Genomic DNA, 17,855 nt, shown 5'->3' on the forward strand with positions numbered 1-17,855 from the left:
ACACACACACACACACACACACACAATTTTTTTTTAAAGTATGAAAGAAAATAAAAAGCGCCAGCAAGATGTTTCACTGTTGCCTGATGACGTGAGTTCAGTACTGAGGACCCTTGTGGTGTAGGAAAGAACTAATTCCCACAGGCTGTCCTCTAATTTCCATGTGTGCTCCATGCCAAGAGCATACATATACACAAAATAAACAAAACAAACATAATTAGAAAAATAAAAAAAGACAAGAAAGCATTGCACTACTTATGACAATATGAGGTTTTTTTGTTAAAACTGTTAGGACGCAGGGCCTGGGGCTGTGGTTCCAGGCCAGAAGAAGCCTGCCAGGTCAGAGGTCATCTTAAGGTGCTGCACGAACATGCCAACACCTGTGACACGACTGCAGGACACCTTCCATCTCTTCTGGCTGGTAATCCATCTTTCCAGTATAGTGTAACTTCTGGTTTCCTGGGAAATCGCTCTTACCTTGCCCAAAATACTAGTCAATTCTTCACAAATGTCCACGTGTCCCTTTACATGTGTCTGCTGTAACACACGCACAATTAGTTGGTTAATAGAGGTGTCTTTTGAATGTTTACACAATTGCAAGCATCTGAAGAACAGCAATTTATAATTTGTGTTTCTTATGCATTAAACACACATTCAAAAGAAGGCTGGCTAATCAGTAGCTATTTAGGCTCTTCTCCAGTTTAACTTGTCTTCCATATACTGCAAATTATTTTCTTGAGATATGCTTCTGATTACATTGAAAAATCAAAGACATCAGAACTTATTCTACAGACGTCATGCTGCCTATAGGATATGGAAATACATGTCGGGAGTCTGATAGTCAGTGGTGCCAGACAAGCTGTTTCTAACCATGAAGTAAGCTGTGTCTTCTTTTAAATATTTATTTATTTAATGTACATGAGTGTTTTATCTTCATGTTCATCTGCATGCCATAAGAGGGCATCAGATCACATGATAGATGGTTGTGAGTTACCATGCAGCTGCTGGGAATTGAACTCAGGACCTCTGGAAGAGCAGTCAGAGCTCTTAACTGATGAGCTAGCTTTCCGGCCTGTAAGGTGTGTCTTAATGAAGCATCTTCATTATCTCCCCTACACTGATGATCACCTGAAACTGTTTCTTCCTATTTCCTTAGGGTCCGGTCTTTCTTCACCTGGCAAGACTCAAGCTGTCATGATCACCTCTACAGAGCCTTTCCTGACACCCACAGAAACGAGAGAGCTTTGCTGTCTGTGTTCTTGTTATGGCATTCACAGCTTTCTATGTTGTTTTAAGTCTTTCATGCAGAGGACTGCTTTGAACTAAAAGTTCATTTGGGGTCTTAAGAACTGTGTCTCAGTAAACTATACTGCTCACAAACCCAAGCACACTGTGCCAAGGAAGCTTGCTCTGCTGAATAAGTAAGCAAATATGAGTTTTTTGTTAACTGCTTTAGGAAAAGAAGTGGCAGTGTTGAAGTAGTTATTTTGTACTGGACACACAGTAGGACCTTTATATATCCGTCACAACAGCCCTAATGAGGGAGCTATGAAAAAGGACTATTATCCCTGGATCAAGGAAGTAGAATGTGACTCTGAGACTCAAAATAACTTACTCAAGATCCACAGGTTGTAAAGTGGTAAAACCAAGGCTGGTGGTTAAGACTGTTTAATAGGGCTGGAGAGATGGCTCAGAGGTTAAGAATGCTGTCTGCTCTTCCAAAGGTACTGAGTTCAATTCCCAGCAACCACATGGTGGCTCACAACCATCTATACTGAGATCTGGTGCCCTCTTCTGGCAGGCAGGTATACATGTAGGCAGAGTACTGTATATATAATAAATAAGTAAATCTTTTAAAAAAAGACTGTTTATTAAAGAGCTCACACTCCTTTGCCTTTCTCACTGTCTTCCTTTGATTTTGTGTAATGTGCTTATGTTCACTAATAAACAATACTAACTATCTGTGTGAATTCAATGACCACATTGTGGAACTTAAGAGTGTGTAAAGTAATATTCACATTTGTTTATTTTTCAATTCCCCTCTGGACTTTTGACACCTTAATCTAAGCGCACCTGGGAAATGATGTGTTTCAATGCCCTGCAAGATGAAGGGTTCTTACTGCTGTATTCTTATTATAGGGGCAAAGGTGTAAATGAATGATTTCTTGCTGTCTCAAGCCACAGAAAAATTATCAAGATGGTCGCTGTATAGTTTCAGACCATTTACTTTTAGAAGGACAGAGTGATGATAAGCAATGCAGTTTGTGTAGCAGTTAATGCAGTCAGTGTTCATAGAGATGCTTCTGAATTAAATAGCTAAACACTAAAATAGCATTTTATCAAACAATCACCATAAATAAAATGCATTTTGACTTTACGATGACATGTGCTCTTGCAGGAATGTTCTTCTGTAAGCTAAGAGTTGCATAACAAATTAAAGAACACACATCTATGTGGATAAAAGGCAAATAAACTTTCCCCAGCAGTAATGTGGGAATCATCACTGACGGCTTGACATATCAATATTTCAGTAAGAATAAATGACTTTCATATCCGTATTTTTTTTAAAAAAAATCATACTTATTCATTTTTGCATTACTTGAATACTTTGGAAAGAATCTGTACTTTATCACCTGAAACTGTTAAAAGTATTTCGAAATATTTTAATAAAGCTTTTTGAATGATCAAATAATGTAACTTTTAAACAAATTTTACTATTATTATAAATATTTGCTCTTCATCCTTTGCCCAAAGGAAAACTATAAATCTTGTCTCAACTGAATGAACACCATTTATCATATTCATTTTGTTGTCAATACAATTATGAAAAGCCTTTGGCCTTTTCCCAAGGAAGCTGATTTGCTCCTGAAACTCAATTATTATAAGCAAGGCCAGTAGCAAACCACTGTGTTTGGCAATGTAGCACAGCTTGCTGCATAACTGACACCTCGCCCTTCGCCCCTGACCCCAATAATTTCAACGTCTATGGTCAAATGGAGGAGAGACTAGTTTCTAGTTCAAAACAAAACACCAAGTCTCAAGATTTTCCCTTTCTGCCATCTACTGGACAAATGCTGAAATGGAAACCAGATTATATTTGTTGACACAGAAGGGAATTTCTGACCTTGACTCCTAATTACAACTGGTGAACAAGGAAAAAGCCTCTTATTGCTGGATAGGCTAGCTTTAGAGGCTAGTTTCAAGTGAGTAATCATTTTTTTCCCAAAAGTAGCTTCTTATGATTTTCCAAATAAATGAAAAAATTTAACTTTGGAAGTAGGTGTTTAGAGAAATAAAATGATCCTATGTATCTGGTTTATCCTTTGTAGATGAATTTAAGATTTTCTGTGATCACATTCCTAACTTTTATACACACACTATATGTATAAGGCATGTAATTGATCCTTCAGGACTATGGAAAAAAACTTATTGTCTAATCTTTAAGAAAGTAAATATTAGGAAGTAGGTTTCCATAGCAACTAAAAAACCTTAAGTCAGTATTCTAAATATTAGCATTTAAAATGTTTCATAATGTGTACTGTTCTCTCCAAAATATGTTCAGGTCTGTTATGTTTTGGGCCACAACTATGGCAGTTGCTGAACACTGATATAATATATAAAGAAAGTTTAGATAAGAAAGGCTTAAATAAAACAAGCAAGAAATAATACCACTTAAATGTAAATGAAGTTGGGCATGGTAATCCCTATACTTCCGTGGCTGAGGCAGGAGGACCAGGAGATTAAGTCCATCAATTGCTCTATGTCAAGTTTGAGGCCAAACTGGGCAAATGAGATACTGTTACAAGAAAGAAAACCATAAAACAAAACAAGTCAATTTGCTTTAAAGTAAATTTTCTTATGGGCTGCTGGTTTCAAATATAAAGAACATGATGCTATCACACTTCGGTGGTTTGTATGAACAGTCATCTCCTGTTAGGATCACAGATGACTCAGAGTACTATTAACATGTTAATAAATGTTTATGGCCACCGTGTCATAAGTGTCAGATAGCAGACAGAGCGTGTTCCTTATCTCAGTGTAAGCCAGGACACTGGGTTGTCCCCTTTGCTGGATGATGACATCAAGTTTCCAAGAAACAGAATGACTTGCTGAGGTTTACACAGTAACCGAAGAGCTGCAATTTCAAACCTAATCTGCCTCTTTTTATTCTTATGTGATGAGGCAGTTCTGTATAGGGATCCCTCCACCCCCAGTCTACGCTACAGCTTAGTAATGGCAAACTCAAATTTTATAGCAAATGACAAATCCTGGACGTTTATCTCCCACCGGCCTTCATGAGCATTAATATCCTCAACATGATGACCAACTGTAGCCTTGTGAGAAAAATCTCAAAAGGATAAACTAACTGTGTTAATTGAGATAGAACAGAGACTTCAGATCTCAGAAAAATACCACATGGTACAAATCACTGATCACCAGCACAGATATTAGCTACATGATGCCTGCAACCCCAGCATAAACAATCCTTTGAGGAAGTGATTTTCAAGTTGTCAATATTTAATGGTATCTTATCAAGAAAGTGACCTCTTTGCACTGGGTCTCCAAACGCTGTGCTCAGTTATCTGCTCTGCTGCCACTGTGCTGTAATTTTTAGCTGATTACACATTAGTTCATTTAGCTTTGTTTCCTCTTCCCTACTGTGCCACACTATTAAACCAAAGAGAGGGGCCTGGCATCCCTCTGTGCACAGAGCTGGTATTGTCACAGTGTAATAAGGATACATCCAGTCAAACAGCATGGTGTAGCTGGTCTTTGTGTTCAGTGCAAAGGCAATCCCTCGAAGATCTCTTGCCAGCCCGATCAACATACGCTGTCAGTGGGAAAGAGACACTGTAATTGATTTTCACGTTAGTGCCGAGCAGATGGAGTAATAATCAGGCAATAATGACCACATATCTGATTCTGATTCATTAGCTAAAATGTCTCGTTTAGATCCTTTCTATAGAAAAACATAGACTCTTTAATAAACAGACCATCAATCTGCTGAGCAAGTCTACTTTGCTTCTTATAAATTGAGCCAAGTCTTAATTCTAAGAGCACAGAAAACACTGGGATTCTTAATATATTTTGTATCCGAATACTGCCAAATTAGGGGGAAAAAAGGACCAGAATTCATAATTTCACAAGAGATAGATAGTCTAGATATTATTTAATAGCAAATCTCAACCAATTGGCTTGACTAAAATCAACTCCACTATACAATTTAGTCTGCTCTAGAAATGCTCTGGCATTTAAAGATCCTCAAAGAAAAGTTGCAATAACTCAGGACAAGAAGAAACTGGCTAGGTGACCTACACCATTATGATATAACCAGCACAGCAGCCATATTGTTCAAGCTAGGGAACAATGCTAAGGGGGGAAAGTTATTTATTTAATGTCACAAGACTCTGAAACTGAACTCTAGCTTTGTTTAATTCTTAAAGACAGGCAATCAATCAGTCCTGGTTTCCAAATCTATCACAGTGGTGAACTGTAATTATGGTCATTCTACAGATCTACTATGACAGATACAATTGTTTGCAAAAATGCATAGCAATAGTAATAGTAAAAAGCTAGTAAAAAAGAAAAATAGTAAACATGGTTCATAGATGTTTTAGAAGAGAGGAGGGGGAAACCAAACCAAACCCCCTTGACATAAATAAAAAAGATCTGACTCATACTCTGGACTCTTAATTAAGCTGTCCTTAGGATGATGCTTGGGAAGAGAGATAGAAAACCCAGGAACAGATGCTAGAATGTCAGAACAAAGAGCACAAATAAACATAATTGCCCAACGAGGAGGCATGATAGCTGAGATATGCAACTGTGATTTCTGAATATACTGTTTCAGAAGAAATGTTAAGCCAAAAAAAATGGTCTCGGGACCCTTTCAGATACATTTTGGTAATAAATGAAAACCTGTTTAGTAAAAAGCCCAGGTAATCCAAGTAGGGAAAGAATTTTGACCATCTTTATTGTGGAGGATATTTCAAAGTAACAAATCATAGTTTGCAGTCAGACATACTGCCCCTCCCGCCTAAGCAGTGATGCGATGTAACGCGACGCTGTCTATGGATTACTCTGTTTCTAACAGTTTATACAGTGGCTCCCATCACCCCTAACTTCATTTCTGCTGCTTCAAATGACTCATTTAGTTTTATCCCAAAACATCACTAGCTCTAGCTTTTCTACAATTACCAGCTATCCTCACTCACATTAGCATTATTTTTTAAAATTGCTTATTATTCCAGTGTGTTCCCCCCCCCCCCCACCAGCTAGGACAGGTCTTCTTTTTTTCAGCTTTCTTCCTTCCTTGTAGCCTCCAGAACAAAATCCACCATCTAAGCAGCATTTTCTCAACACTGGGATTCTGGCTGCTGTCTATGCCATAAGATGGATTCTACTTGGCTTTGCTATCTATTAAAGTACTTTTTAAAAATTCTATTTTTATGATGTACACTTATATAGGCTACTCTTCAAGTGATTTTAAACTTCCATGTACATGAGATATCCACTATTCAATTCTAAATTAGTGAAAAAGAACCATGAATTTTACTTCATGCCTTGTACAAAGGGCTTTCCATAAAATGCCATTATATGAAAGATTAATTTTTATTTGATCAGAACTGTTCTTCCTTAAAGATACCAAGTTGATACAAATACTCTAAATTAGCAAATCTAGTCTTTTTAATACAGTAAAATGTGGCCATAAAATTATATTAGTGCTTTACTTTTGGAAAGTGTTACTTCAGAACAGAGAAAGTGTATACCAAGCATAAGTTTTAGATTCACTCAAGCAATAAAGTGTAGTGTTAATGTAAGAAATAGATTCATTATATTAAAAAATAGCGTTCCTTTCAGGGCAGCACTGAATCTACACAGATACATAAGCAACGCTATAGGAGAATTTTCTCCGTACAGCACTAGACAGACAGCCTTAACCAGGAGTTCACATTAGCTAGCAAATAACCCAGGATGTTGGGGAGGGGGGCCAGATCTAAACGATGGTGGCTCTGATAATTTTCTTGAGGTGCACTGGAGGAGTCGGGTAGGTCTGGGATCTAATCTTACAGACTCTGTTTGGGAGAGTTCAAGAAGGACCGCTGAGAGCTTCAGTCCGTGGCATGGTGAACAGTTGTCTGTGTGCCAAGCGGGAGACGGATGGGCTGGGAAACAGCTGAAGCGCAGCTCCTTCCACCCTGACCCCCAAACAGGGTTTCTAATGGGAAGCCTGACAGACCCTTTACTGTAGTGGCACTACTGGGGCAGCTATAATATTATCCTCATAATTCTACTATATAATAACAACAAAGAAAAAGAAGGTGAAGGGTCATTGTGCTTTGTCTTTAGAATTAAGATGGCTGTCTTCATCCTTACAGCGTGCTCTTAATTCTGGAGACACATCTTAATAACCTCTAAATAGTTCCAACAAAAGAGCCGTGTCAGAGGAATGAGCAGGCCCCAAGGTGTTTCAACTGGAGTGTTTTCATCTGCCTTTATTGCTCTATCCCTCTCCAGAATTAAGGCAATAACCTGTGATAAATTATTCAGGAACTGCTACAGGGATCAAAGCAAAATCATTCTGTTAAAGTGCTGTTTGCAACATTTGGCACTTAGTGCGAAAACTTTTAATGTGTGCATGCTGAAAATCAAGGATTTTAAATAATTTAACATTGTGGAGTTTTTACGGAGGGACTAAAGATAGCAGGTTCCTATTTAACTGCTCCTCTTCCTCTAAGAAGTTTTCATTCATTTTCCTTAAAACCTGTGACGTCATGGCTGAACTGCAAAAATATGCCTGGGCTAGGGGAACAATACACAGTATTTTACTATGATAAAATGATGAGGGGTGGGGGCAAGAAATATTTAGAAACAATACTCTAGAATTATTTTATTTCTTTATTTCCCTTGATTTTGGAGACAGACAGACAGACAGACAGACAGACACACACACACACAGAGAAAGAGAGAGGAGAGAGAGAGAGAGAGAGAGAGAGAGAGAGAGAGAGAGAGAGAACCCTAAGATAAAAATTCACTATTTGCTTAAATTTTATTAGGACTAAGTAAAGAAAACAAAGTTATAAATAAGAGCTCTTTGGCATTTCTTTTCCTCACAGTATTTCAGTTTAAAAATACAGGTCCTTAATGCTCAAGTTCAACCTAAAATCTGCATTTGAAAAATATCTATAAATAGAGAGTTAGACGATTCTGGTAAGGGTTGCAAATTAAATGAGTTTGGCAGTCCTGCAGCATTTTCATAAAGATATTTTAACAGCATCACCTCTTGTGGATAGGAATACTAAATACTTTATTGGAGAACAAAACAGAACTGTTTTCATCTCTAGTACTGGCAAACTGAAGAACCTGAAAGCACCTTTGCATGTATTATTTATTTAGTATGATAGAAAAATAGCCTTAACCTAGTAAATTACATTTAAGAGCATTTAGTGCAAAAGTTTTGTTTATGACAAAGCAACAGACTTCGTTCCTTACCGGCAGCTGTAAGCACCAAGTTTTCTTCATACAAATTAGACAGATGGTGCTTACAGTAGAATTTACTAAAGGTCTGTCACAACAAATGCAGCCAAGCTGCATATTTAATCACTGCAGAATCTTGTCTACCTGCAGCTGCCAACTGCTAATCCAATTTCCCTGATAAATGTGGCAAGAGACACGATCAGCAATAAAGAGCATCTAACTCCATTTTCCTGCAGGGCGTCTTTTGATGAACATTTAGGACGGAAGCGCGGAGTGCACTGTGTGGCCTTGGTTCGTGGCAGCTGCATGCATTCTGAGGCACAGTTCTCAGGTTACTCACTTAATTCTGCCACTATCATTACGTTGCTATTGATCTCAGTAGCTGTTGCCTACACAGCATTACTCTAGATGAAGCTGAATCAGGCAGTTATCATGCATCAAACTTGCTCAAAAGCCTGGAGATTTCCCCTTAATTACTTGTGATTTTATTTGCAAATACCGTTAAAGTGTAATCAAGCAGTCACTTTCCAGGGTCGTTAAGAACTTGCTAGTTTAGGGATATATCACTGGAACTCCATTAAAAATGACTCTAGGAAGATGGTTTCTATCAAACTAGATGGAATTACATCTAAACAGCCTTGGAATATAATGAAATCTCCAAATGAGACAAATGTAATTTTTATAAAGATGGCAGTTTTCAACCTCACCGATTCTTTTGATGAAGGGCAGCAATGGCTACTTAAAAGCTGCAAAGAGTCTGTTGGTCAGAAGCATTCGGAAGACATCTAAAAATACAGTTAATTTGAGTGGGAACTGACAAAGAACTTAGGAAGAGCATTTAAGCAAAGAAAAATTAATAATTTACTTTTAATATTTGTATGACTTATCTGGATAAACATCTAGTTCAAAAACTATTTTAAACTGAAAGGTATAATATTTGGGTAATATTCTGTTCACAGAAGAATTATATAAATATCACCAAAGGCTATCCCTTTTCTAATTTGGCTTCATGGTATTTGTATTTGTGTGTATGAGAGAAAGAGAGAGGGAGGGAGGGAGGGAGGAAAGAAGGGGGAGAGGAAGAGAAGCCATGAAAGATAGATAATATTTCAACCTCCTTCAAAGAGTAACATGTGACTAAGGCATCACCAAGAAAGGTACCTACTTCTCTCGGGTATATTTATTATACTTAAAAATAATAATCAGTGCCAATCTATTTAATATAGCAACAGGACAATATAATTCCAGAAGATACTATTTCTGTTTGGCAAAGCTCCTGCTTCCCATCCCCCCACATTAAAATATGGGGCTGTTTTGTCACAAACAGCTTGCTACACTTAAGGATTTTACTAATAAAACATAATGTTGTCTTAGATATTATGACTGTTGCCACAGCTGAACTGACTTGTCAAATCAATCCTAATATGGCTCCCACAGGCACATAAAGCCTTATTTAGCTATCAGTTACCCTAATCACTTTGTTCAGTTTAAGAATGCAACACTTCAAGACCGGCTCCTATTTATACACATATGCCTAGCCATTTAATAAAGTCTTGATTTATATAAATTCTTGTTTAAAAAAAATCTTCAGAGATGTAGGGTTTTAGCATGTGTGCATGTATCTGTGTGGCTATGCTGAAACACACAGAGCAGGGTGGACGGGAGGTGCTGTGTGTTGAGAACTGTACTATTACAGACAGCGAGCATTGCTGGAGACCAATCTGCATCATCTACCATGAATTGACTGTCCTCAGCCACACTCACTGACTTCAAAGTCCATTTGATTCAGAAACTAGAAAAGTGCTTACGTTAAAGCACAACTCACAAGCATATTACTTAGAAACATGGCCATGAGACAGACACACACACACACACACACACACACACACACACACACACACACACACATGTACAGACATACAAATGCCTTTCCTGGTGTTAAACATCTGAGAAAGAGTAAACTTGTCTTTCCTCATGTATGAAAACAAACCTTTACTTCTTCTTGTTTAAAGTTGTTGTTGAATATTTGTAAAACTGTTTCAAAAGAGACTGTGAGAGGTAGCATAAAATTCTCAAATTCATCCTCATCTTCACCTGTGGAAGAAACAGAAGGGTCACGGTTTAAAATGTATGCTAATGTACATCAGCCTCAACACTGAGCACTTCATTCAAGTCTAGAAATGTCCTTGTGAAGAGGTCGGCCTGCACTTATACCCATGTCACATTTGGTGCTTTGGTTCATTGAATATTCTGGTTTTACTCTCTCTCTCCACTAAATGAAACAGCAACATTATTTAACAGCACCCACCCCGCCCCCATCTTTTATTGGCTCTAGCTGACTCAGGCCCCAGGCATTTCCACACATCTTTTGCTCTTGGGCCCTCTAGAGTTTCCCTAATGTTTCAAGAAAGGCTATTTTCAAAGCTTTCAGACAACGGCCTCCCCCCTTCCGTTGTGTTGTTTTGTTTTTCTTTGGTGCCAAGGCCCCAAAGGACTCACAGACTTAGATGCCCAGAAAGCTCTAAGTTATTATTCTTTTTTATTTATATTCTTAAAAAATTAACTTATGGGGGCTGGAAAGGTAGCTAGCTTAGTGGTTAAGAGCACTTGCTGCTCTACCAGAGGACCTGAGCTCCGTTTCCAGCCCCTGCCATCAGGAGCTCACAACTGCCCATAACTAGTAGCTCCATGGAGCCCTACACCCTCTTCTGGTGGCACATGCTCACAGGTGCACAGACACAAAGAAATAGTCAACAGTCAACTGGTTACTAAGTGGCAAAAGGACGTGCTTCCTTCATGGGTCATTTAGCTTCAACTGTTCTCCACGGAACACTTCCTCTTCATTATAAACAAGAATAAAATGAAATATTTCTTATTAATTTTTCATATAAAGGTAACCATATTTCCTTAAGGATTCTGTCAAAGCAGAATCTTCACACACTGATAATTTGCATACTATTATTTTCAAAATTGGCTTCTCTGAAATTACATTGGACTCTCTCATTCATCCTATGTGACAGAGAACCATTTACTAATAAAGCAACAGAAAAAGCTTACATATCTTGCTGAGGTGCCGCTTAGTTGGAAGAGAACTGTATGGTTCAGACTTTCTGATTATTGTGTTATTAGTGGTTTTAAAATACAATATCTGGGGCTGGAGAGATGGCTCAGAGGTTAAGAGTACTGACTGTTCTTCCAGAGGTCCTGAGTTCAATCCCCAGCAACCATATGGTGGTTCCCAACCATCTATAATGAGATCTGATGCCCTTTTCTGGTGTGCAGAGCACTGTATATGTAAAAATAAATAAATCTTAAAAAAAAAAAATATAGTATCTGGAAGGAGACCACTCAGAGAAGAGACCAGTGGTCCTCAACATTTGATACTTGCTCTTCCTAAGTTTTATGAGATGCCAACTTCAGGGTTCCAACCCAGTCTGTTCTACTGCATCAGAATCTCAGGAGGCAGAACAGCAACTCTGCTTTGGCAAATGTCAACCTTAGAAAAACTAGTGTGTTTATCCTAATACAGATGTTGAAGTCCAAGGGCACACACGCAGACGATCTGTCAATGGTGGGTCTTTTGGCTCATAAATGGTGGCTGATCTTGACTCTTATCTTTTATGATTTCCTTCTTCCTTTAAAACTTACATAATTTGCCTTGAGATTATAACAGGATAGTGAACACAAAAAGATCCCCAAAAAGCCAATGAGTCTTTCTGGGTGATCTATTCATGATGGGTCAAGATCTTGGGTGAAGTGTAAGGCAGAACAATTTATAACCTCTGCTCTGTTAAGTGGCTATGTGACAATATCATGCCTCAGGCCCAACACTGTTATCACAGAAGCTTGTATTTTTAAGGCTTGCATCCAAAGATGTCACCTAAAGACGGCCACACCCTTCCCAGGTCTTCTGGAAGTACCCATGTCTTTCCTTTCTATTTCTGTTGCATGTCCCCTCATTTCAAAGCACTCATCTAAGAACAGCATCAACACTGCAGCCACTTATGTCGTACGACCACCACGATCATTTGATCAAGGCATCTGAGGGACTGAATGTGCATGTGTGAATTATTAGCCACTGACCTGCCCTGGTCACTATCTTGGCCTTAGCTTCTGAGTGCTGACATGGTGTGCCACTGTTTTTCTATGGAGGAGGAGGAGGATGCAGGGCTCTGCAGTACCTAGATTCGGGAATCCGACTGTTGCCACATTTATTTAACCTTGAATATTTTACCAATCACTGAGTCTCACCTTCCTCATCTACAAAATAAGGATGAAACTACCTTTAAGTTTTCTGTAAGATGAAATGCTAAAATACATGAAAAACAGATGTTTCTTATATACCAATGGTGCTATTAGTATTAGTATAGACTTCGTATATATACACAACAAGGATTATAATAGTGTCATTACACTGTTAGATTATATACACCAATGGTGGTACCAGCACTACAGTATCAACTCCAGGAACAGTGCCTTCTGTTATTAGGGAAAAACAGTTGCTTAACCATTTCCAAAGTCCTGGGGTGAGTCAGATTACTGGCCTAAGCCTACAATATCTTGGAAAGCACTTGGAAATGGAGTAAGAGGAACAAGGGTTTCAGGCCCAGATACTTGAAAATCTGTTATTCAAAGGTTTCAAACCACTTGATATTAGCAAAAACAAAACAAAACAAAAAAGCCAACAAAGGGCCCAAGAAGGTTGCCCAGTGGTAGAATACTTTGGCTGTCATGTGCAAAAACCTTGGGCTCAAATATTACCAAAAGCCTTGGGCTCAAATATTACCACCACAAAACAAAGGAACACACACACACACACACACACACACACACACACACACACACACACACACAAACTTAAAGGGGAAAAATCCAGTCTAATATATAATGGAAGTGAACATTATCTAATCCTAGCTACATAATACATACATTGAATTAAAAAACTCAATCTTACTCTATAATAAAGTGCTTCCTAAAAATGATTAATAGTAAGAACAGTGGTAATTATAACTGCAGGCAGAAGGGTTCTGGAAAGAGTGGACACTCCAAAACCAAGATGCTTATTTGAGCTTTAGTCTTGGCTCCTGTTAGCGATCTGGCATCTAAGCCTTAGTGTCCGCATTTGTAATTAAGAGACATAATATTTACTTCATAAAGTTAGCTGTGAGGATTAAGTAACAAAGCATCTGCACCTCCCCTTGCTGGCACTTCACAAATGATGGCCATTAGCATTCTTGTTGTTTTGAGTTCAGCATGGACTTAGAGAGGTGATTATGATAATTAAATAAAGTGTGACCACACATTTGCCAGCCCAATAAATACCCTTCCTTTGGGAATGACTTTTGCAACAAAGCTTTGACTTTTCCAAGGCAAAGAGATGTTTATTCATAACATATACAAATTTAGAGCGAATGTATTTCAGCTTTATATTTTAATTTACAGATAGAAAAAAAATCTTACTGACTCCATCTATTTCACCAATCAAAATTCTTGAGGCCCACTCAAGAGGAAGGAAACCATTCCTGGACTTAGAAACCCAGCCAGATAGAAGCCTGAAGTCATAAGGTCATGGAGCTTCGAAGAGAACCTACTATTGCTATGTTACCAGACCAGCAAAATTTCTAATTGTATCCAAAACCTTATCCTTTTACTAACAGATAAGTGCATCTCTCAACACTCAAAGAAGGTTCTCTTTACAGCAAATGGAGACCATTACTGAGGATCGCAATTGGTTATAATGTAGAGATCGACAAAATACGAGGTGCTCAGTCCCAACATATATATCTGTAACACAACTCCTACACCAAGAGCTCAGGGAAAAATTGGCTGTAAGAGCCAGAGGATCAGGAAGATTCTTCTCTCAGAAATAATAGGAAAACTACATCATGATACCTCAATGACATGGTTGCCTAAACAAGACCAGAATAAATACAATATTAAAAAACATGATAATGGGGAAGGAGCCAATCTGACCTGGTCCCATTCCTAGACAAATAACTGTGGCTACTAATGACTGCCAAGAAAGGGAGAATTACCTTTTACAGGGGTGAGCCCCTTAAGTGGCCAGCCCTAAAATTATATACCCATATACACATAAGCCCTGCTAAACACACTTACCAGGCTGTATGTATGTGTATATATACACATATGCACATATATATTTGTGTGTGTCTAACAATAACAGTCAAAGAAAAAGAGGCCATCAATTTGAGAGGGAGTGGGAGGGGACATGGGAGGGGTTGGAAGAAGAGGCACGGGAGGAGCTGGAGGGAGGAAAAGGGAACAGACATAATTACATCAGGAAATTGGGATAGATGAGCGGACATCCTATTGGGACACTAGGTGAGAGAAGTATGGGAGAATGGGGAAATAGAAGGATCCATAGGGTCCTAGAAACCTACAAGAAGAACATTATGACGGGCAGATCTGGACCCAGACTGACTTTTTTCCCTGGAAGTCAAAAGGCACAAAACTAACGTGATTGGAAGGTAAAGTGCTAATTAACAAACTGTCCCCAATGCTGAAAGGTAAAGTTATTATGTGAACATACATTTTAAGTTCTTCATCACCCATAAAGGGCAAAGAGAAAAGTTTTGGCTTTTAGGAAACAACCAAACTACCAGGTTTTGGGGTTTCTGACCAACAGCAAAGCTACTATTTTTATATGTTCCCAACTTTTTTTTTCCTTCAGAGAAAACACATTTAGAATAGGGGCTTTCTTAGCATGTTGACTGCAAAACATTTGATTTTTAGTATGTTTTACTTATTTTTATGTACAGTTTCAACCCTGAACACGTGGGAGGTAGGAGGAGGATCAGGGACACTCTCAGCTACATAGTGAGTTTGAAGCTGGACTGTTCCCTGAGACCCTCTCTCAAAACTACAAACTAACCCCACAAAAGCCCATGCAAACCAACCAACCTCATACCACAACCACATGCTGGCGAGGACGCAGGGAGAGAGGAACACTCCTTCATTGCTGGTGGGAATGCAAACTAGTACAACCACTTTGGAAATCTATCTGGTGCTTTCTCAGAAAAATGGGAATAGGGCTTCCTCAAGACCCAGCTATCCCACTCCTTGGAATATACCCAGAAAATGCTCCACCACACGAGGACATATGCTCAACCATGTTCATAGCAGCCTTATTCATAATAGCCAGAACATGGAAACAGTCTAAATGTCCCTCAGTAGAAGAATGGATAAAGAAACTGTGGTACATTTACACTATGGAATACTACTCAGCTATTAAAAACGGGGAAATTCTGAAATTTGTGGACAAATGGATGGAACTAGAAATGATCATAATGAGTGAGTTAACCCAGAAACAGAAAGACTCACATGGTATATACTCACTTATAATTGGACACTAGCCCAAAAAGCATGTCTCACGAAAGTCTTCACTTACCAGGAGATTGGGATAGATGTGAGGACATCCTACTGAGACTCTAGGTAAGAGAAATATAGGAGATGGGGAAATAGAAGGACCCAGAGGGTCCTAGAAACCTACAAGAAGAACATCGTGATCGGGGCTCCGGGGATGGGGGGTGGGGTCTGCTCAAACTATTGCACTAACCAAGGACAATACAAGTAGTAAACATCGAACCCCTACTCTGATCTACCCAATGGACAGGACATTCTCCACAGTTATATGGAGAGTGGGGACTGACTCTGACATGAACTCTGGCACCCCATAATTGACCACCTCCCCTTAGTGGGAAGGCCTGATGGCACTCAAAGAAAGAATAAGCAGGCTACCAGGATGAGACTTGATAGCCTATGACCATATAGTGGGGGAGGAGGTCCCCCTCGGTCTTAGACCTAGGGGAGGGGGATAGGGTGGAAGCTGGAGGGAGAGAGGAACGGGAGGATACAAGTGATGGGATAACAACTGAGTGATAACCTGAATAAATTAATAAAACTAAAATAAAAACAAACAAGACACCTCCCGTCCCAACCCTGAGTCCTGCTTCCAGAGGGAAGAACTGCACTGCAGAGGGTATAAAATGGTACGACGCATGCAGTATGGTGAGACAGCACTGGGGAAGAGTTTGATAGTTATTCAGAAACAGAATCGCCATCTGACCTCAAGAAAACTGCAGGCATTTTATCACAGGGACCCTGTAAGCTGCAGGAACTGCAGTGCACACTATAATCCAAAAGGGGCAGAGGCAGGGGGGCCTCCAAGTCTAGGATGGTCTGGGTCACAGAGGAAAAACCCTGTCTCAACTAAACAAAACCAAACAGTCTGTATGTAAATATTCATAGCACCATTTCCTAATGGCCAAAAGGTAGAAACATTTCAAATCCCAAATGGTAATTTAAGGGAAAGAATAGAAGCGCTATATGTATGTGAGTATATACACAGGGACATCTGGCCATCAAAAGGGGAAGCGTCTCAGTATATGCTAGAACATGGGTAAGCCTCAAAAATATTATTCTAAGTTAAAGACAGATACAAAGGCCATGGTGATGGGTATTTATAGACAATGTCCACTCTGGGACCAACCCCTACAGAAAGCAGTTAAGTGATTGCCAGGAGAAAGGGGTGGATGGAGAAGAAAATGTTGTGGAAATACTCAGTGGTGGTGCTTATACAATGTTGCAAATACTCTAAAAATCATAAATAACTTTGGGTTGTACATTTAAAAAGGTCAATTTCATGGCACCGGAGCCTAAAAAGCAAACAAAATCACCGCCATGGTAGAAATCTGAGTTTTCCTCCTCTCCTTTAAACACACACAGAGTCTTCTGATTTCCTCAGACTTAACACAAATGGTGGATGGACACTAGGCACTTGTTAGTGTGGGCAATGAGAGACATGTAACAGGTAATTACAGTAATTATAAGTGATGATAACCAACAGTTGTTAAGAATCTACTGCATGGGGGCTGGAGAGATGGCTCAGTTGTTAAGAGCATTGCCTGCTCTTCCAAAGGACCCAGGTTCGATTCCCAGTACCCACATGCCAGCTCACATTGTTGGTAACTCCAGTTTCAAGGGATCTGATACCCTCACGCCAATGCACATAAAATAAATTATTAAAAAATAATCTACTGCAAGACAAACATTGTGAAGTGCAGAGGCATTTGTGATGTCAGCATGCTAGATAAAATTCTAACATGGGAATATGTGACTCTTTTGGGTTATACAGTAAAGTCCTAGAAGCCTGAGATAGGAGGATAGCTGAGTTTCAGTCCAGATTGGGAAATCTGTTCTACAGTGTGAGATATTGTCGAGAAGGAGGAAGATGAGGAGGAGGAAGAAGAAGAGGAAGTGGTGGAGGAAGAGGAGGAAAAGAAAGAAAAAATTATTTTGTGCTATTCACCGCAGTCCTAAGAGTTTCTAGAAGCAGGAGGGAAGCATGGGGAGAAGCA

General features: G+C 39.1%; 1 protein-coding gene across 2 annotated transcripts in view; it reads right to left on the reverse strand.

Moving 5' to 3' along the window:
- Positions 1 to 17,855, reverse strand: part of Ranbp17 (RAN binding protein 17) — a 304,243-nt gene that overhangs the window by 67,738 nt on the left and 218,650 nt on the right. For both annotated transcript variants that reach the window (XM_051167333.1, XM_051167332.1), the window contains 2 exons: positions 10,469 to 10,572; positions 4,743 to 4,831 (listed from right to left, as the gene is read on the reverse strand). In XM_051167333.1, coding sequence (XP_051023290.1) covers positions 4,743 to 4,831; positions 10,469 to 10,572 — 193 coding nt within the window. The remainder of the gene's footprint in view (positions 1 to 4,742; positions 4,832 to 10,468; positions 10,573 to 17,855) is intronic.

The sequence above is a fragment of the Acomys russatus genome, chromosome 25, assembly GCF_903995435.1.
Source record: "Acomys russatus chromosome 25, mAcoRus1.1, whole genome shotgun sequence".
Taxonomy (NCBI): Eukaryota; Metazoa; Chordata; class Mammalia; order Rodentia; family Muridae; genus Acomys; species Acomys russatus.